Raw genomic sequence first — 22,748 nt, 5'->3', positions numbered from 1 at the left:
TTAACGCAATACACCCACCCCCTATGCGACGCATTTACTCGAGTCCCCTGCCCATTTTTATTACTACGCCAAAAAAGCGGTGACCCATAGGGAATCTCAAAGCGGCCGAAATATAAGAATGAACTTGTACGCATTGGCTGGTAGCAATCTCGATCTTTCCCGAGTACGGCTTGGAGCCTTTAATAAAAGCATAAATGAAAATAATCAGGAAGCATCGATCTCTCGAATTCTGTTTAGAACAAGAGTTTCAATTGCTTTAGGTATTAGCATGACGCCGTCCTGGCGTTATCGGACGCCCTCAAATGGTAACACCACTTAACGGCCCTGAGATTGTTTCTAAAAGCTGACAATATTTTCTGTGTGTTCAAAAGGGAACATAAAATTACTAATTTTCCACCAGCGGTGAGATATAAATACAACTGTTCGAACGGGCCTTTTGCGCGCAGCTTAAATAAATAAAATTTTACCCGCTATGGAAGCAGGCTTGGAGAATAACAGCATTGGGTGACTTATTTAAGGCTTTTGCCGCTGGCGAACTTCCGAATTAAATTGCTAACGCGCGCAGTGGAATCAGCATTTCATGTTTAGCTACATTTGCAAATTCACACGCGAGTTTACAGTGTGTACAGTGTCTATATAATTACCAAAAATTATTCTTTCTTGATCTTTACAATGCATGTATCAAAACGGGATACATTCCATCACGTTGGAAGGAATCAAATGTAATCCTAATACCAAAATCAGGAGATAACCAAGGAGCCAACAAATATAGACCCATAGCGGTCAACTCTATGCTAGGAAAAATACTGGAAAAAATAATTAAGGACAGAATATATTACTTCTTAACCAAAAAAAAACTAAATAGTACAAAACAGTTCGGATTTACCCATAACACTTCGGCAACCATCGCCTTTAACGAGTTAAAAAAGAAAATTGATCAAGCAAGAATAGATAAAGCGGTATGTCTTGTCATTTCTTTAGACATAAAGAACGCATTTAGCTGTATGAAATCATCTGTCATTGTAAACTTTCTAAAAAAATCAGGGTGTCCAAAAAATCGAATCATTTCGACTAACATTTTTAAAAACAGAAAAATTATCTATAACATGGAGAAATCAAGAATTCAACTCTATCTTAAGTCAGGCTCTCCGCAGGGGTCACCTTTAAGTCCATTACTCTGGAACATAACAATTTTAGATCTCCTAAACAGCAAATTTCCTAGCGATGTATATATTCAGGCTTATGCCGACGACATAACCCTAGTAATAAGAGGTAATTCAAGAAATAATACCGAACAAAAGGCAACCGAAGCGCTTAAAATAGTAGAAAACTGGGGAATAGACAAAGAACTTACATTTAACACAACAAAATCAAAATTCACTGTAATAGGGGACAAGTACAATTAAAGACCTCCCGTTATCAAACTAGGAAACAAAAATCTTAAATTCTGTAAATAAATTAAAATATTAGGCGTCTGTATAGACAACAAGCTCAGTTTTATCCCTCATATTAACTATGTAAAGAAAAAAGTAAACCAAACAATAAACAGCCTAGGAAAATTTACAGCATACAACTGGGGGCTTACCAGCACACATCTACAACAAATTTATATCAGAGCTATAGAAAGAATCATGGTTTATGCCGCTCCAGTTTGGTATAAAAAACAGGTGCTAATAAGAAAAAAACTGAGAAGTATTCAAAGAACAAGCCTCCTTAAAGTTACCAAAGCATTTAAAACAGTATCCAATCCGGCCTTAAACATCATAGCCAATGTCCCACCAATTCATCTGACGATCGAAAGAGAAATCGAAACATTTAACATACTTTTCGCCGGAAAAATGTTCCTCTGGAAAAACCGCGCTTTTACGGGACACCAAATAAGTAACAAAGTAGATACATGACAGCTGCATCCAGCAGATAAGATATCTTTTGCCTATCTTACCCAACTAATTTCGCAGACAGACTTTGTAGTATTTACAGACGGCTCGCAAGATAAAACCGACATAGGAGCAGCTTTTATAATTCTAGACAAATCCGTCAAAATAGTAGAAACCAAACAATGCAAACTTCCGCAGTACAGCAATAACTTTGAGGCAGAAGGAATCGCGATTTTAAAAGCACTTGAATACCTCCAAACTAGCTTCAAAGGTAACGTACAGTTGTATACTGATATCGTATCAACGCTAAAAGCAATTAGCAATCCAAATAATCGGAACCCAAATATATTTAGAATTAAAGAAATGCTAAACAAAATAGCAAAACAGGTCAAAATAACGTTAACTTACAATAAAGGTCACAGTGGCAATGTCGGTAACGAAATAGCGGACGAAATGGCTAAAAAAGTAGCAAAATATGGCGAAAAAATTGACTGGCCTATTTTACTACAATTTATCAAAAAACAGCTCAATATTTACCTTAGAAAAACATTGGAATGTTGAGTGGCAACAAGAAGGAAATGAAAGCTACACATTCCAATAGATAAAGAATATTTACAAAATTCCGGACCACTTTCCCACCAATTATAACACGTCACAGTTTATCACTGGACACGGTAGATTTCCATTTTATTTTCATAGGTTCGCCATTGCAAATAATAACATATGTAAATGTAACCTACCAGCTGACAGTTTTGATCACTATTTACAGGACTGCCCAATAACAAACAAACAAACACAGAGAACAACTTCTTGATATCCATAGAAATTATCTCGTAAGAAGTAAGCCTGAGCTAATAAAACTTACAAAAACATTAAAAATTTTAGAAGAAACGACAATACTAGTTAACGCTAATATTCAACAATACTAACCCCTCAAATATTTTGTCACAATTTCACTCTCAAGCAGAAACTAAGTCAGTGGCAAATAACGCGATAATAGCCTTTAGATCTTTTGTATTTACCATTGTTCTTTAGTAAGTCATTTTCTGCGTAATTATCTTGTTTAATTACCTTTTTTACGTGATTTTATTTTAAATTCATATATCCATTTTCAATGTATTTAATTTACCCGTTATACCTCCGTGGAACGGGAAGGGTTTCAGTTCTTGAGCCCGTTTAATAAAGTGTGTAAAACATGCTTCTGGGACCTGACAGTGAGCGCAGATTTTCTGTTACGACTGCACTGTTGACCATTTGCGTTCCTTTTAAGCTCTAACAGGTGGCTCGAACCAAGAGATGTGAATGAATTCTTGAGTATTGCCGCTTAAGAACTATAAAGGTGGCAAATGAAGTGGTCCTGTTGCAGATGTAGTAAAACGTTCCACTTTATTGCTCGTTACGCAACAGCGCAACGGGTTCTGGATAACTGCTTCGGGTTTTTAACTGAAATTAGCTTTTGTCTTACATTTAAGTCTTTAGGATTGGTTCAAAAAGCCACTTATAAACGTTTTCTGGGCGTGTCGATTTTTTTAAGCAACGCTTTCCAGCTCAACAAGCTAACGGTTCTTTCGTGGCGTGCGGGACAGCAAACACCAAACGTGTAGGAAGCGGTGAAGGGAAAAAAGGGACGGCGGAGGGTTTCACTCACGGAGCACACTGGTGATGGCGCGGCGAATTTACCCAGCGTTCCCTGCACGGACGTGCCTGCTCGCCGGCGGCCGCGGCGGTGGCAGTACGGATTTGTCGTCTGCTTTAGCAACGGTTATTTGGGGCCAGTTTTGCTGTTTTGGTGCAGCTTCATGTCCATTGCGGGGTGCCTTCGCACGGCTTGTTTTAACTTGTCCAACAGAACCTCGACAGAATTAAGAATTAAGTGGTCGTACGGGAAACATTGATTTCGTTGTAGGGTTTAACGCGCCGACGCAACGCAGGCGATCAGGTGCGCCGTAGTGGAAGGTTCCAGATTCATTTGGCGACATGGGGATCTTTAACCACCCCCGATATCTCATACACACAAACGTTTTTGCGTTCTCCCTCATATCAGACAAGCGACTACCGCGGCCGGAAATCAAACCCGCGTCATCCTGCTCAGCAGCACAACGCCTTAGCCACTGAGCCACCGCAGCGGGTGTACGGCGAACATATGTTAAGGATTGGTTTTCGGGGCGGGAAAAAAAATTGTACAAATAACCTACAGACACTTGGGCTATAGAGAACCGCTAGTTTTTGCGCACTACTTGCCTCTAATTTAATCAGCTTTCTAAATTGGTGATAACCAATCCGGTTCTGCTTGAGGAGGTATTACAAAAGGCCAAAGTAGCAACTCGTTCGTATAAATAGCGATTACAAAAGTTTCATCAGCTTTCTCGCAATTTTCAAACTGACTGAACTAAGTAGTTTAAATCGGTACATATGAGAATCACTAACCACACATGCCCATTTTTTTGTGTCTGCGCTTGTGTCGTGCGGTAGTATAGCCCCAATCTAGCACATTCGGATGGCTAGGTTTCGCTGTCTCAAACTTCGAAAGACGCCTTTCTCCTATTTCTTTCTCCCGACGCACGGCCTCACTACAGCGGTGGAGTACGCCGGTCTAGCCGGCCGTGGCCGACGCTGCTGTTCCGTTCGGTACGCCGCCCCCGCGAATTTCAGGTAACGGCTGGCTAAATCTCTGGTTTCACTCTTTGTAGAGCCACGTGTGCGAATTCAAGTGACGTCGCATGGGCAATTGTTGTGGGTGTTGTTTAAAGTTTTGCTTTCCAAGAACCTTGACAGGGTGGATTGGAGGATATTTTTTTTTCTTTGGTGGGGGGGGGGGGGTGGGGCGGGCAGGGAAGTGTGCTAACGTTCCACATACAGCGAGAAGAAAACGCATGTAAGCGAAAAGTCAACCGTTGGCTATCAGTTTTATTTGCAATTGAAAGTACTCTAGGCGTCGTGTTCCGTAGCGGTGAAAAAGCAGTACTTCAATAAGTGGAAGCCACCATTTTGAAAACTGTCTAAACCTTATTTGGGCCAGTTATAGGCCAGGAATTGTGACTCGACTTTTTAAAATGGTATTTATAACCAGCATTGTTGGAAAAGTAAGAAAAAATGGCCCACACCCTCCACACATGTGGGCAACAACGTTAATTTTATTACGAGATTTTTTCCTCCTTCTTTACACTTAGGTCCACCTTAAGAGGTTATGACATGACTATATTAGGCATTTGGGTACGCTGAGTGAAATACACTTCTGAACAAGGTGATTCATGTTGTGGTTTGAAAATGCTACAAAAATGACACACGCAATCCCCGAAGAGAGACGCAAGCTACCAGGTGCTTAATTTGACCGACAAATCCCCCTGAAATACTCTTCCGCATCCACAGAAAAGTATTTTAAATAATCCGCAAAATTAAAAACACAGTATATGCAGCGACTGCGAGAAATAGTATTTATTTTTAAAAATATTCGGGAAGAATTCGATCCGACAGGCGCCTACGTGTGTAACATTCGTTCCCGGTAATGTATGGGTGATTGCACAATTCTTCACTCTGTTTCTTTTTTCTAAATGGACACCGAGAAATATTTCAGGGGTGTGGACAATGTACGGGTATGTACGGGTCTTGTCGCTTCTTACGCGTTTCGTATAGGGAACTTTATCCTTTAAATACCCACCACGCCAGCTTCACAACAGAGGATCGTCATGCTTCAGCAGAGCGTCGATGGCTTTGCTGGATAAATAACTCGCATATCTGGCCGGATAAGAGGAGCCTATGTTTCGCCTATATCTTCGCGCGCATGCTGGATAAGAGCTTCCCTGCCTGTTTGCCATGCCTTAATTCGTTCTCTGAAAACTATGCTTATTTTTTTACCCGTATAAATGTTCTTTCCTTCCAAAAATAAACAGATGTTAGCGCCTGTGCATGTCGCCTGTGCTATTAGTCCCGTCCCTGCGCTGTTCAACATCATGCAATGAGCCAACTAGCCTAGTTAGAAACTCTCTTTCAAAAAAACACTCTTTGGCGTTCCCGAAACGGCCGAAACAATGTTTAGACCATATTTCGTGCTCAAGAAGTGCAACGGCAGCCATGTTCCGTGGAACAATCTAGCTCGTTATCCCGCACCGGGCGCAGATTATTGCTTTTCTAGATAACATCCGCAAGCAGAAGTAACTATGAATTAATCCGCAAGCAGAAGTAACTATGAATTAATATCCCATTCATTCGAGCATTTAGCAGCGGTGTAGTCATAGGCTTACTCACCCGTATTATTGAGTACGTAGACCAATGCAAACCATAAGGTAACCATCTTACCGTCGTACGCCCACTCACTTCAGAGTATCGTCTGCGGTACTCTCTCGCTAGTTGTGCGCCATCAATGCGTACGTCTTTGCTGCGGCGGCGTACATTCATAAGCGACGTTCGATAGGTTCCGTTCAAAGTTAGTTGTGAGTAATACGCGTGGCTTGAACAGCGTGCCTTTGAAGAGCGCTAGCGCAAGCAGAAGTGGCAATGGGTGCGAAACGAAAGCGAATCGGAAGGAGGGGGGGGGGGAGGGGGGGATGGATGAATACCATTGACGACAATCGATCGGGCCGAGGACGCCAAGAGTAAGGGTTAGGGTAATGCTCGTGAAGACCCGAATGACGCCAGGCAGAAAACGCAAAGAATCGGCGTCGTTAGAATCCCACTGAACGCTTCCCGGTGCGACGGCGTGGTTTGAGCGTAATATTCTGATACAAACATTCGGTTCACTTCGGCGGGTGTGAACGCCTGATATTTTCCGGAATACCTCAGTATCTTTACCAGGGGGCTTGAGCATGCGGCCGTGGTGTTACAGAGGTGTGTGACAGGAGTTGTCGACGAGGCGCGCATGTGTGGATTAGTGAACCATAAGCAGCTCCGCTTGTCATCCACACCATTGAGTAGAATTGCACTGATTCTGCACTGATGTTGCCTTTTTACGCCGGCCATCTTGGTAATTAGACATTTATATTTCCAAGCAATACGTTGCTCTTCAGGGGTCAGATGGTTACATTTAGGGGACCCTCGGAACAGGCCGACATACCAGTGCTCTACAATTTATGAATTCAATCATGGGAGACAATGAATTGATTTAAATCATTAAACTCATGCATACTATTTTGAGAAGCTGTGTGTGGAGTGGTACCTTTCACCTCGCTGTCAGGAAACCTTAACACATTTCGTATTTTGGAAATTAACGATGTCGTGCATATAGCCGCACACATTCAGGTAGGATTGCACAACGCTTTGGGTTTAGGAACCGGGCGGCAGTTGTATGGCACCACAGTCGCCTCACCGAACAGCGCCGCCCGTTGCGAACCGCACGTCAATGGAATGCCGGTGGTGGTCAGCGCAGCATTTTTGGGCATCGCTTTTTGTCGTTCTGGTGCGGTGCGGGTTTGAAAGTGTATATAACCACCAGCACTTCTATTAGATCGGCAAATCTCGATTGATTGATTGATTGTAGGGTTTAACGCGCCGACGCAACGCAAGCGATGAGGCGCGCCGTAGTGGAGGGCTCCGGATTAGGTTTGACCACCTGGGGATCTTTATCGTGCGCCGAAATCTCGTACACACGGGCATTTTTGCTTATCGCCTCCATCAGAAAAGCGGCCGCCGCGCACGGGAATCGAACCCGCGACCTCGTGCTCAGCAGCGCAACGCCTTAGCCACTGAGCCACCGCGGCCGGTGATCGGTAAATCTCAAGCTTCGAGGTGACCTTTACGAGGCACACCGTGCATGTGATTTGCGCCCAAACTCAGTAATTACAAATAGCAGAGGACGCTCAATACGCCAAGCTGGAAGTCAACCTGCAAGTTGACGTCCGTTCCTTCGTGCAAATGTTTCATGCCTGCATGCAGTTTGGCGTATCGAGGCAAATATTGCAGCTAAATGCTCCTACAAAGCCGGTGTGTGTGCGTCTGCCTTAGTAATGCGGCGGCGCTGGTCTTGGGAGATGATTACGAACCGTCGTCGTGCTGAAGTGAAAGAAAGTTGGGAGGTGTCTTATAAGATTGACCTCGAAACAAAAATTGTCATTGACGACGCTTCCGTTACATCATTAATACGGTAGAGATGTGTTAATTTCGCAGACATATGCTAACTACTGTCATCAGGATTTGTTTACAGAAAAAATACCGCATGATAGTTGAACGTTATTTCTTTTCGTCGAAAAGCATTCCTTTACAAGACTTGCGATGGTTGCTTGTCGCTGGTAAGGAATAAAAAAAATCAATTTTTGCGTGGTTGCAGGACGAGACACAGGCGGGTGCCAAAAATCGCTACTCAGTTTCACAACTGAATGCTGCGGTCGTTTTAGAAGATGTCACCTACGCTTGAGAAATTATCCACTCCTCCGTTTAACGAGAGCGATAGTTTATCGCAAAGCTTCTTGGTGTGGGTTGCCTTGATTCCATTCTAGATTTATACTTTGAGTAGTTTAGCTTTGATTTTGACCGGCACGCAATTTGGTCTTTTCATCGCAGCGTCTTTGAGTTAACAAATTTCTCATTCTATTTCGCTTGAAGAAAGCTTCGCGTTCAGCCATCGTCGTCGTTAAACGGAGGGCTGGATTGTTTAGCTGTTGAATTTTGCACTTTGATGCACCCCTGCCGGAATGCTAACCACTTCTAGTTTGTCAAAAATGCGTTTGGGCTGGAGGAATCGGGCTGATAACCCCCTATTTGACGCAACTAGTCGAGCGTTATTGGTTTGTTCGCACAGCATTACACGATTTTTTAGGTACTGTGTAAAAAATAGTTCAGCATAACAAACACAGGCTGACACTAACACTGCCACAATTTTTAACTATCGGTGCCAGAATTTATTCCACGCCGTTCGTGAAATGGGAAGTGGAAGCGGAATGGCTTGTAGCTTGGGCTGTTGGGTATTTGGAATAACTTTGGCTGTTGATAAAATGAGTACTCTAAACTTGGGAGCTCCACTATGGCTCTCAGGCTCCCAAGCTGTCGCAGGGTTGCTCACCAAATCCGAAGACACAAAGCTCACGGTTACAGAAACAATGTATAAACTGTCACGACGTTTCCAAGGCCACACAGTAATCGATCTGCTACGTAAGTACCCTTCTCTTCAAACCACATGTATCTAGGTATTCATGCGTTAAGGCTGGCGTGGGAACAGTAGCCATTGATTCCACTGACAATTATTTAATGAGGTATAAACGCATAGTAATAACAGTTTTACTCTAACAGACCAGTGCCCATGCGACGTCAATTGAATTCACACTCCTGGCTCTACAAAACGTGAAACCAGAGATTCTGGGAGCCGTTACCTGGAATTCGCGGCGGCGGCGTCCTGAACGCCGCAGCAGTGTCGGCCATTGCTGGGTTAGAGCGGTGGTCACCGCCGGTGTATCCCGGCCGTGATTCGGGAGTAAGAAAATGGAGATGGCGTCTTTCGAAGTCTGAGACAGCGGAACCTAGCCATCCTGATGTGCTAGCTTTGGGCTACACCGCAGCGCGACGCAAGCGGAGACACAGAAACAATTGGGTATGGAGCGTGGTGCTTTACATTTCTACCGAGTTAAAATAGTTAGTCTATTAAGTTCTAGAATTGCGCGAAAGCTGAGAGAACTTTTATTACCGCGATTAATCACAACCAGTTGCCACTTCCGCCTTTTGTAATAGCTCTTAAAACACAACCGAATTGGTAAACACCAATTTAGAAAACGAAGTCCGATTTGTGGTGAGCCGTTCGCAAAAGGTAGCATTTCTTTAGCGGCCAGATATCTGTATGCGGTTGGTACATTTTGTTTTCCCGCCCTGCAAAGAAATCCTTAACGTATGTCTGCCGTCCGACCACTTAATTTCGTCGGCATCCGCGTCACCCTGTAGTTGCTGCCGAACAATTTAATCAAGCCGTGCGAAGGCACCGCGCAACATTTCGCGAGAATGCACAAAAACGGGCCCAAAAAAACCTGCGCTGAACCAGGCGACAAAACCGTACCGTCGATACCGCTGCCGGCAAGCAGGCACTTCCGCGCGGGGAACGCTGGGTAAATTCTGTAGTGGTAAAATCTGTAGTGTGTTCCGTGGAAGAAACCCACCGCCACACCCTCCCTCCCTCCGCCACCGCCTCCGACGCGTCGCCACACACCACGAAAGAACCGTTGGCTGGTAGAGCTGGAAAGTTTAGCTTTAAAATGATGGGCAAAAATTGGCTACAATTCACGCTGTGAAAGCGAAGCTGTGAACCACGCCGTCAATATTTCCACATGCTACGTGAATAGAATTCACACAGGTGGCTTTACAAAGAGTGAAACCAGAGATTCCGTCAACCGTTACCCGGGATTCACAGGGGTGCCGTGCCGAACGCAGCAGCGTCGTCCACGGCTGGGCTCGAGCGGCGGCCGCGGCCGCTGTACTACAGCCCAGCCGTGCATCGGAAAAAGAAAACGGTGGAGAGCATGTGTCGAAGGGTGAGACAGCGGAACCTAGCCATCCTGATGTGCTAACTGGGGGCGACATCGCGTGGCATGTGAGCTTAGTGATTTCCAGTTATACAGATTTAAAATAAATTGTTTCGTGACTTCAGAATTGCAGATAGCTCACGGAAATTTTAAAATCGCTAATTAACAGAACCAGTTGCTTCATTTGTTTTTTGTAATACCTGTTAAAATACAACCGAATTGCTATTCGCAGTCCCATTCATGACAAGCAGTGTGCAAAAGGCAGCGTTTCTCTAACGGCCAGGTGCCTGTAATTGGTCTCTACATCTTGCTTTCCCTCCAAACAAATCCTTAAAGCGTCTTTGCCGTACGACCACTTAATTCCGTGTTGTACGGGTAACCAAGGGGGTGCTGTCGAACAACTTAACCGAGCCGCGCGAAGTAAGCGCGTAATGAACGCGAAGCTGCGCGAAGACAGGCCCAACGCCGTCGCTAAAGCAGACGACAAAGCCACCTCAAGGGTGTCGCCGATGCTCCAGCAGGCATAACCACGGGGGACACTTAGTAATAGCGCCCTATCGCCGCGCCATCTACACTGTGGTCCGTAAGTAAAAAGCGCCCTCCGCCTGCCCATCCGCATTGGGAGTTTCTTGTCCCCCACGCTACGAAAAAGCCGTTGGCTGGTAGATGTAGAGAGCTTTGCTTGAAAACGTTGGTCGGGGGATTTTAGGTTATGAAAATATATGGTACGCTACGTTAGATCAGGCCAGTTGGTTGGCTTCTTTTAAGGTACCTCAGGCTATGATACGTTACTTTGGCGCTGAATGTTGTTACATGGGAAGATGTATTAGGGGACTACAAAACCCCCAATTTTCCAGGAAAATGTCACGCGGTCTTGCAAGCCTATGGCAGGGGTGTGCTGGCAGAATTTGGCTAGGTTTCATCCCAGCTACCGGCAGCATGTAGACTGCGTACTACTGCTTCTAAAAATCCGCACTCACCTTGCAGATGGAGAGGCCGACCATGGGCATCCAGACGCCGTTGTTCATGAGCACGCAGTGACGTATGGTCCTGCCCGCTCGGTCCACCTGGAAGACGCACGGCGGCATCGGAGGGTCTGTGTGGCCGCAGGAGGAACTCGGCCCCTGCTCCTGTGAGCTCTGCGGCTGCTCTTTGGAGGACTTTGCCGCTGTCGCTGGGGCCGGCTTCTCCTCTTTCTTCTGGGTAGGTGGCAGGTTGGTCTTGCTCATGCCGGGAAGAAGTCGTCAGTGAAGCGGAATGAGGAGGGCGGGTGTTCTGTACGTGACGACTTTGCTGGCCGTAGATGGCGATGCGCCTCTTCTTCTTTTCCTGCCTGTGTTTCATAGACGTGACGTATGCCTACGCAGTTTGAATCGCAGAGGCTTGAACAAAATGGGCAATCAAGTTCGTTCTCAGTAAGAACGCATGTAGTGTAAAGAAGAAAAAAAAATGCTGAGAAAACCGAATTTTCTTTGAAGAATTTATCTTCTTCTTCATTAAAGCACGCTCTAGGAGAAGCAATCCTAATGTTGATGTTTAGTTGAGAACAGCCAACTGCTTCGAAGGAACGAAAGCAGGACGTTTTTTAATAAATACAGAGAGGTAAAGTAAAGGAAATTGTTTGCAGCAAGTAGTTGCTGCCGTGTAGTGCAGATAGTTTAAATAAGTGATTGTTTAGGTTGGAGTCTAGCTCATTGGATTGGATGGCAGCATGCATCGGAAAGATGACATTTCGAGGGCAGTGTCATAGCACATTTTAATCTGTGACCACCACTTTATACTTTGAGTATGCTGTTGACATTTTAATATTTCTTCACCCAGCATTTCGCATCGTCCGCTGGTTTATATACATTAGTGTATTGGTGTTGGCATGCGTTTTTCCAGGGAGAAACAGGTGCTGGAAAATCAAGCATCATTACCGCCTACAATAGGTGTACGTCGGATGTACAAAGAATTGCAACCCGTTTGCATCTAGTCCAACTGACATAGACATTGGCAAAGGAAGCCGAAAATCTGCCACACACCCAAAAAGAGAGCGCTCAAAAGGCGAAATCCCTCTATTCACCAGTACGAGCTCAACTCCACGTTTCCGACAGACGCCACGAATCTTGGAAAAGCATCCTCGTCGGCCCTTGCTTTCAACACTCCGCTGGCCACCGACCTTGGTTGTCATTAAAGCTTCGTTCCATTACAGTTACTCTAAGTATCTCCGGCTGGAATGTAGGCGTTCGGCGACCCTTCTCCACTGGCCGCCCTGTTGCCGTCGCTCCAGTTCTTCGATGTCGTGCAGAACCGCGCCGCAACGGCTGCTCCAACACCCCTGCCGGTGCGGGAGGCCCTACGCATCACGTGGGCGGCCACGTTGCCCAAGCGAATGCCCATCGACAGCGTGAGCAACATGGGAAATTGAGAATAGGGAAATCAGTGGCATGTGTGTGTTTGCGTGTGCGTCTGCGCTTTCGTGAGCGATGGTGTTTAGTTTCGGTGCTTTAGCGTGCCTGTCTCCAGCAACAGCAAAGATAACGGAAAATAGTTTTGACATTTTCCATTTGGTAAAAAATAAGACGTCTGCAGTGCCTGAATTCGCTTTTGAGCATTGCTCGCGACGTTTAACGACGCCAAGACGCAGTGGAGCCGGATATGAACACGTTTTGGGGTGCCGTGTTAACTGGCATGAAATACAAGCCATAGCGTTCCGTTTACTGTGAAATGTTTCTTCACTGTCTGGGCTAGTGTAGCTTATGGAAGCTAATACAAATACTTCTTGCGTAAAACGCATGTAATTCACGTGCGTTCGAGCTGGTCACATTGGTAACAACTTATGAACAAGGTACATCTTAATAAAAGTGGGGTGTGTCATGAGCATTTAAAAGTATAAATATGATCTATTTCTCCCCGTTCTTCCTGAAAACAAACTTCGCACAATGGTCATGTCCTTTACTCAGGGGAGTGGGTTATCAGTGAAAGGACGAATAACGAGGCGAGTACTGTAGATGAAATTTATGTTATTATTTGACAGTAGGATGCGCATTTTGCAGTTGGAAGATTCAGGGAACAAGAACAAGCACCGACGCTTGAGGTGCTCCGCACTACTTTGGGCATGGATCGCGCTGGCCCCAATTTTTCACGCAATGTGCTTGGTTTCGCAGCGTCAAAGAGTATTGCAAAAAATTGGAAGCTCACTCAAAGAGGCGCAACTGTTGGCTCCCTGCAGGAGATATGTAGAGAAACTCTAGACAGCCTGGTTAAAGTTGATGCTTGGGCGAGTTGGTGTTCCATAATATTGAATTCACAGCGCAAACAAAAAAAAAAACGAGTACGAAAGGAATGGCACGACACAGCGCCCGTGTGTCATGCCATCCCTTTCATCCTCGTTTCTTGTTTGCGCTGTTAATTCAATTTTCTATACAACCGTCGCATAGAATCAAGTGGCGCATGCTCGATACGGCACAAGGAAGAAACGTTCTCCGCCTGTAGTCCTACTGCAATAAGAAGCGCAGTTTTTAGATTACCTTTGTGTTTTTGATGTGTGGTGGCTGACGCGTTAGGATCAGTATTATGGTAGACAGAGTATTCGCCACCACAAGGTTCGTTCCTTTGACTTGCCTCGCCTGGCCTAGACAAGCATGACGAAGCCCAATTTGCCCTAATCTTGCAGAAGTATCTTCTGTTGGCCGATTTATGGAATGAAAACAAATAACGAGACAAAATGTGCTTCTTGAAAAAATCTAGGGCCACTGAAATGTTGTGCACACTTATTTAGCACTACAGCGACCTGCAGTGGTTCAGTCGACCAGGCGCGGTGGCGCTGAGACAGAGGACGCGGGTTCGATGCAGGCATGGCGACTTTTCTCACAGCTAGGCAAAAAGGGAAAACTACCGCGGTTTAAGGTTTCGGCCTGCATGAAGGATCCCCAATGATCAGAATGAACTCGGAAGCTTCCACTTGGCGCGCTTCATAACCTTGAGGTAGCTTTGGCTCGTTAAGCGACAAAAGTGTGAATAAAAAATTAGCGCAGACTGCAGTAATGCTGCGAGGCTAGACAAAGAGCACAGACGGTGGCACTTGTCCCATCGTCGAAGACCACGCTGCTGCACCTAAGATGGGTTTCCGAACTTGCTGCTGGACGTTCACCATGACTGGTAAGCCCGGATTGTTTTGCCCGCAGACTTTCGCATCTCTCACAAAGTGGACCCCGTTATTACGCTGTACACCCGGCGGGAACCGGTTCTCGTACTTGGCATCCATAGTGGCAGCTTTCTCTGCTTCCCACTTGAGGCGCGAACGCGCGCAATCTCATTTCCCGTTTTCCGGCTCAAGGCAGGTAGTGCGGGCGTTTGCCACTACGTGCCGCGTTGAGTTCAGTTTTTGAAATTCACGGCTTCCGCATCAACGTTTGTTCATCGAGCATTAAAAAAATACTGCCGACTTTCGAGGCAACGTGGGCAGTCGGACCCTGATCAGCTGACTGCAAATGGTAACCCAGTTGTAGCGCACGACTGGCTAACAACCTCCGTTACGCTATGTTTAGACAGCGAAGCGTGGGTATAGCTGAATTGTTGGTAGGACGAGGAAGGTCGATTTGGCGGTCGAATATTTTCCATGCTTTTTTTACAAGCGGAGCATGTCTTGCTCGGGGGTATGTCACTTATATGTGCCCCGTCCACAGCGCCTCTCATGATGATTGTGGCAGGAAGCCCCTAGGGATTGGCCAACCAAAAACCCATAACGAGATAACTTCGCGTTCAACCACCGCCGTCATCTTCCCGTAGGGGAACCGCTGAAGAAGAAGAAGGAGAATAAGACAAAGCTGCGAAGAGGAGGGCGTGTACGTTGCTCTCAGTCGGTGCACCAACGTCAACAACCTTTACCTCACCAACGCTGACGAAGACTACCGATTCTACCACAGACACGACAACATCGATAAGAACATGGTGGATGAGTTTCGGCACCGCGAGAACCACCGCCTACTCACCGTCACTCAACAGTACTTGCGTGCCTGTGCCACCGGTGTGAACCCGGACGCGAAATTCCCTCTTGCGCTACTAAACACCACATCACTCAACATAACGGCAACACAAAGGAACCACACGGCACCCCCATGATGCTTCGCATCCTCATCAGGGTTCCCCACGGGAAGGTGGTGTAAGTATTTTTTTTCAGGAGTTAAAGCAAGAGGACACACTCTAGCCAGCCTCCCATAGAAAACTGCATGCAAACTTTAAGGTGCCCAAGCTTACCTGATATTGTATGCGCCTAGTTGAACGGGGGTGAACCTTCTTGCTCTCGAAGGGCCCAGCTTGATGTGTGACCCTTTAAGATCTAGAGGGTTTTTTCTGGCCAACTTGCAGCTTGTCGAGGACAGAGTCCCCGACACCAGTTAAACCACGGCAAGCACTTTCTAATACCACTGTTACGATCGCGAACCTAATGTCATTTTAAACGAATGAGATTCGTTTCAAATGTCATTCGTCTGCTGTCACACAGGCGCAGCCCAAGGGCATTCATTTGCAAATTACATTCAGCACCGAATGAGTTCGGAGAACTCATCAGTCTTGGCTCCGGACAAACTGCGTACTGTCAAAAGCAGAAGACAAAAGAAATATAATTAAAAAAGTAAGAAACATATCGTTTGCAACGTTTTATTATCGTTTCTAGCTTTTCATGTGTCGTTAGCCAGTGAAAACATCCTGATATTATTGAGTAAAAATCCGTTTGACAGCTTGGAAGTCTGTCATATGAAATGTTACGATATAATAAACCTTCATCAGCAAAGAGCGTTACTCGACACGTTATGCATACTCGTGATGTCGAAATGTTACTCGAAATTTTATTCGACATGTTTACGTTTTATGACGTTTACCGGTACGAGATCTAAAGTTTGTTTTTATTTTGCGCTAGTGAAGGTTCCTAATTCCTGGCCGGCACTGAAAAACTACATGAAATTCAACAAACCTGACAATATAGCCCGATTGTGGTCATGCAACAGGGTTACAGGCTACACCTTCTTTGTGATTGGCTGAGAAGATGTGACGTGTATAAACAGTTGGCGGGAACGTGAATTTCACAGAGTGGCAACTTTAGCTTGCGTAAAAGTCGTGGGTTCCTGCGTATGAGCTTGCAGACGGCGGCTAGCTTACCCCCGAAATGTATAGAAACTTCAGGAACCTTCGACGCCATGAAATCCCGTTGAGTGTTTAACAGGCGCAGTTTCGCACGTTGAAAGGTGTTTGCAAGGGAAAGAAATAAGTTTTACTGAATCCAAGCGAAAACTAAGGTCCCATATTTTGTTTTTGCGAAAGTTTATAAAAGTGTCAGTCGCTGCCGGTAACAGCAACCCAAGAGAACTGTAGATGCCTCTTCATTGAAACGAACTCAAAGCACTGCTTTTGTACACATTTATTCTAGTAAGATCGTGAACCGCCACGGTGGCTCAGTGGCTAAGGCCTTGTGCTGCTGAGCAGGAGGTCGCGGGTTCGATTCACGGCCACGGCGACCGCTTTTCTAATGGAGGCGAAAAGCCAAAACGCCCGTTGTACGAGATTTCGGCGCACGTTACAGACCCCAAGGTGGCCAAGGTTAATTCGGAGCACTGCATTACGGCGCGCCTCATCGCTTGCGTTGCGTCGGTGCGGTAAACAATATAATCAGACATCAGTAGTAAGATTGTGGATGATATCATCAAAAATACGACAAAAAATATAACGGACTACTGTAGGGGCCATTGGCCACTCTTACACGTGTGAGCGAGAGCGGGAGAGCGCCTGGCATGCAGGCCTTGCTCCGAGGCTGTCGGGAATGAAGGGTTCGATTCTTGCTGCTGGATGGGTCGGTCGTCTCTCTCGTGGGCTTCGAAAATGGTGTCAGAAGTGTTCAGCCAAGTCTAGCGACCCAGACGTTCCCGTCGTCCGTGTCCGCGCGTCCGGACTACAAGCGCCAGCCTCATTTGTATTCACAAATCGGGGAGAATGGCCTACGTGGATCGCCACATTGAAAGATTATGCCTTCACGTCTGGCCTCGACTCTGCGGCCGACGAACGAATGTTTCGAACGTTGCTCTACGACAAGGGACCACAGACGCAGACTTTGCTTACTTCACTGAGGTTATCGGGACCGGAGTCGCAACCCTTTGCCACAGTCAAGCAGACATTGAGCCGTCATTCGGTTCATCCCGTCAACGAGATCAACAGAAGCAGACGCTTCCACCGCCGAATGCAGCCGCCGGGTGAGACAGTAGAGGCTTTGTACGTGGAGCGTCAGAACCTCGTCAAGCGGTGCAACAGCAACTCACAGATGGTAAGCCGCTCGGTTCGAGAGAGATTTGTCTTTGGCCTGTTAAACGAACAACTTTCAGACCAGCTGTGCCGTAGCACGAAGCTGACAGCCGAAGAGAAATTTTATCAGGCTCGCTTGCAAGAGGACGCCCAAACGGAAGGTGCGGCGCGGTCACTTAGCCCGTCAGAAAACCTGAATGTTTACGCAGCTGAGAAGGGCAAGCATCGCCGCTCAACACCCGCCTCCTCACTCACTCAGCACAAGGAACGCTGGCTTTCTCGGAGCCGCGAGTGGTGCGGTCACAAGCCTCACGCTCGAGAAAAGTGCCCGGTGCGGCAGGCCACGTGCAACTAATGCAAGCGGCAGGGTCACTTCGCTGATGTCTGCCGCGCAAGAAAGAAAGCGCCAAGCTAGGCTCAGTGGTTGGCATGGGCTTTGCAAGGTACGCTGACGTGCGCGTGAATGGCTTACCCGCCAAATTCAAAATAGACTCTGGCGCCCAAGTGACAGTTATTCCTTAAACTTTTCCTGCCGTTCCCAAAGTTCTTGGTCGAGTAGAAGCGGCGCCCAGTGGTCCAAGCAACCATCCCCTGCCAGTGCTCGGGACGTTTTCCGCGACCCTCAGCTGGAAAGACAAATCTACCGCACAATAACTACGTCATGCGAGTTCAGAGCACCCCTTCTACTTGGGCTTCCCGACATAGAAGTCCTGGGTGTCGTGAAGTTCGTCGACGGGACATCTGCTACGATGCCTCCTCCGCAGCCTGGAATCTTTCATGGGTTGGTTGTACTTCCAGAACCGTACAATATCCGCCTTGTACCGGATGCAAAGCCCTTCGCTTTGTGCACCCCAAGGGGGATTCTAATTCCACTACTGCCAGTGGTCAAAACTCAACTGGACGAGATGGAGGGTCAAGGCGTCATCCGGAAGGCACGTAAACCAAAGCAGTGGTGCGCCGGTCTCGTTGTCGTACCGAAGTTGACAGGTGGCTACCGGATTTGTGTAGACCTCACCACGCTCTGACGGTACGTCCAACGGGAGCAGAGTAGACGGCACACGATGAATAAGAGAGTACTGCAAGATCGCCAATTCTGGAACAGTTTCTATTTTTTATTCGGCGCGGTCTCCGGGCAGCTACCGCACGAGATCTGGCCGAGTGATCCGGGCTGCGCAAAGCCTGATTTTTTAGCGTTAGAGCGTAAACCTTTGTTATATTCAAAGTTGGGGTTGTACGGGCGGCTGGGCACTTTGACACGTGTCAGCGAGAGCGCGAGAGTGCCTGACGTGGAGCGAGTGCTCCGAGGCTGTCGGGAATAAAGACTTCCATTCTTGCTGCTGAACGTGTCGGTCGTCTCTCTAGTGGGCTGCGAACAACTACTACAATTATACTCCGTTGATCAAGTTGGTGTTGTGTGGATAAGTGAATCGGTGACATCACAATGCTTTGCCATGACTAGACCGTGTTTCGTTGTCCTTACCGCATCACCGAACGGACATTCATAGCCGTCTTCTGCGATCACTGCACAAGTTTGTTGTAATATAGTATAACAGCAGAGCTGCAGTGACGACCGGGAAGCTGATAACGCTAAACACAGCTTGCAAATAAACATTGTAACTGAGATCTCAGTCATGTAACAAAAAGCTCTGAAAATAAACAACCACCTACGGGAAAAAGGTTGTGATCTTCAGTTTAACACACGCCATGCACTCAGAGTTGAATGAACTCTACGTGATCACCTTGTGGTGATGAGGACACCTTTAACCTTAAAACTGCGTTTCGTTTGCCAGCCTTAATTGTAGTATTAATTATTAGAGTGCGTAACAACTGTTTGTAGATATTTTCCAAGCAATATCTGGTACCTTTGTTAAGGTCTTTGTACGCTAAACGCCATATTACGCTGGAGGTCGCCATAGTTGTACGTGCGCACGTCACAGATTGCTAACGTTTCACCTGCGCAAAAAGTCATGTCGTATTTACAGAGAATTCATCAATTTAGGAATGGGGCCCTGGCCCACGGACAATGATTAAACCCGTCAGCTGACACCTAATGCCAGTCCTGTCTATGTGCCTCTTCTTTGTGATGATGAGGCGTAGCCGACATAACAAATACTAAAATGCACGCACAAGGCATACCGGCACATTTTGGTAGGCCGTTCATGTCCACTCTCTTTTCGGTGTTCAAGCGGGAAGTCTAGAGTGGCACCCATGTTCAGTCCCTGCATGGTATCATGGAGCAGAGCAGGACCAGGATTACGCGGTGCTCCGCGCACAACTTCCGCGAAGAACCGCGTTAATTAAGCTACGTTCAGCCGATTTTTAGTGTCCAAGCGATATGAAAGCCCCGGAAAAACATCACCGTTTCCTACACGGGAAGCTCTCGATTCCAGGAGAGCTAGGGATCCCCACCGTCTATTGAAAATACGTCACCGCGACCCTTCAGGTGGACAGCCGCCCAGAGGCACGTATACAAACAAGCGATCCCGCAGCATTCTTGCTGTAAGTACCGCCCCGAAAGAGCAGACGCCGGCGACCGGCCTTGGCGACGGGAAGGAAACGTTCGTGCATTATTTACTCATTCGCGTACTCCTTATCTCGCAAGATGATGTAGAGGACTGAGAAAATACGTCACCCCGACCCTTCAGGTGGACAGCCGCCCAGAGGCACGTATACAAACAACCGATCCCGCAGCATTCTTGCTGTAAGTACTGCCCCGCAAGAGCAGACGCCGGCGACCGGCCTTGGCGATGGGAAGGAAACGTTCGTGCATTATTTACTCATTCGCGTACTCCTTATCTCGCAAGATGATGTAGAGGACTGAGAAAATACGTCACCGCGACCCTTCAGGTGGACAGCCGCCCAGAGGCACGTATACAAACAACCGATCCCGCAGCATTCTTGCTGTAAGTACTGCCCCGCAAGAGCAGACGCCGGCGACCGGCCTTGGCGATGGGAAGGAAACGTTCGTGCATTATTTACTCATTCGCGTACTCCTTATCTCGCAAGATGATGTAGAGGACTGCCACGCTGACGTGATTATGCGACACTTGATGTGCTTTCCTGTCTTTCCCGTTGGCCGTCAGGTTACGAAAGAATAGAGGAATGGAAAAAAAGCAAAAGCTGGTGGTTAAGGAGCGCATTTGGCAGCCCATTCGTTCACGTTAATTAAAGACACGTTTTCTCCCCAGGGCAAGCCATGTCGTTTCCACCGAGGCACAGATCAGCCCGATTTCTTTGCTGCGTCTGCCTTCAAGGAATGTCTTCTGCGACGGTGTCACTGGAACTTCGACAAGCTCAGTTTGCGATATTGCATCACTGCAAGTGCTTTTTCCGGATACTGTATACCCTGTGGAAGGGTCTCGGTGGCGCCTTGTAGAAATACTAATCCCCATCGTCGGTTCTTCGTGACGCCGGTGTTGTAAAATATGTTGATAAAATTTTATCCAGCCCGCTATCATAATTAAAAGCTTTTCTCCTTTTTTTCCAATCGCTTTTCGTGAAAAATGGTAGAAGGGGTGAAATACAACTTCTCTTTCTACTTAGAGGTGAAAGTGGACACCGCTCATAGTAACGGGTGTTCCTGTTGACATAGTACAAAGATATATAAAGGCTTCTGTTTTGTCATTGAAGCCTAGAGTTATTTTTTTATCCCTTCAGAGGCAAGTCGCTGGCAGGTAGTTCAGTACACTTGTTATGGCACCTTTGTATTTACCTGTTATTGCTTCCAAAGGGTGACCAACAATTGCTTCGTAAACGTGAATGCTTATAAAGCCCGGGCTAGAAGGAGGAAAAATTAATTCTGAGATCTGAAGCATATGGCACAAAAGAAAACAGGCAACCACCCACAGTTATCATCGAATCAGCCTCATGATGATATTATGAGTCACTCGCTCAGTTACTTACGCCCTCCTTCCCGTCGTTTCTCGATCACTCACTCACTCACTCACTCACTCACTCACTCACTCACTCACTCACTCACTCACTCACTCACTCACTCACTCACTCACTCACTCACTCACTCAGTCAGTCAGTCAGTCAGTCACTCACTCACTCACTCACTCACTCACTCACTCACTCACTCACTCACTCACTCACTCACTCACTCACTCACTCACTCACTCACTCACTCACTCACTCACTCACTTCTCTATGTACTCTGCTTCCACTCTGCAAGCCGGTGCTAGTACTGCCCTGTTACTTCTGGCGATTCCAAAGGGCGAGGTCATGCCGAAGGTTTAGGCACTTTCGTACAATTAGTTGGTCAAAGCAAGAACAGAAAATTATCATCGGTAAAAACGGGACGAATGCATTTATTCGGCCAACTAAGGAAACTTAATGCCGCCTGCTTGAATCATTAGGAGATATTGATATTTACACTTCATGAATTTTGGAAGTGGAGTTATGCACGGGTCACCGGCCACCGACGCTTGCATCACTTTAAAGTGTACTACGCTAGGCTGGAGAGCCTGTATGAAAATGGAATACAAGGAGATCTCTATCCATAGCGAAGGAAAATGGCCATCCCCTTAATTTTTTTCCGATATAAGAATACACGTAATAATTGTTAGATTACTGCATGATTAACCTTGATGGCGTTTGTTTCAAGGCGGTAATTTCAAAGCACCGAAGAAAGTGTTTTGCGTCCCTTAGTATCTACTTAATTGAGCAAAATTAGGAAGCTTTATTAGTTCAAATTGCCGCTGATTCATACGTTCTAAACTTGTGCAGAAAAAGGTTATTTTAACCCAAACATTTAAAGATTTGGAGAAAGAATACCTCCAGAAATCTGGTTTTTTCTCCCTTCACATCGCAACACATGGGAGAAAAATGTGTAGCGGCAATGCGGATTCAAATTATCAGCATGCTCTTCTAAACGCGACTAACTTTATCCCTTTCACGACTAACACCCTACATTATTAGCAACGTAGCTTGTGAAAAAATCACGGATATTTTCTACAGTTTAATAAAGAGGGACAGGAAAGTCTTCCACGAATGATACTTGCTCTGAAAGGGAGGTTGCTGTTCTTGTTTCGCAGTTTTTTACAATATACTACAGTAGCAGCCCGGAATTTCGGCTGCTGAAGGAGGCGAGAAAGTAGACGTGGAGCTTATTTGCAGTTTCAAGAACAGACTGTTTATTTTTCAAAAGTGCGTACGACGA

General features: G+C 46.4%; 1 protein-coding gene across 1 annotated transcript in view; it reads right to left on the bottom strand.

Moving 5' to 3' along the window:
- The window catches only part of LOC144148396 (1,5-anhydro-D-fructose reductase-like), a 43,234-nt gene extending 31,693 nt beyond the window's left edge, over positions 1-11,541 (bottom strand). Inside the window, exon 1 of the mRNA XM_077679936.1 lies at positions 11,293-11,541. Within this exon, the coding sequence (XP_077536062.1) occupies positions 11,293-11,541 (249 nt within the window). The remainder of the gene's footprint in view (positions 1-11,292) is intronic.
- Positions 11,542-22,748: the final 11,207 nt, after the last annotated feature.

Source organism: Haemaphysalis longicornis, unplaced genomic scaffold, assembly GCF_048455015.1.
Source record: "Haemaphysalis longicornis isolate Haplotype H1 unplaced genomic scaffold, Haemaphysalis longicornis Haplotype H1 scaffold_8, whole genome shotgun sequence".
Taxonomy (NCBI): Eukaryota; Metazoa; Arthropoda; class Arachnida; order Ixodida; family Ixodidae; genus Haemaphysalis; species Haemaphysalis longicornis.
This window is presented reverse-complemented; position numbering and strand designations above follow the sequence as displayed.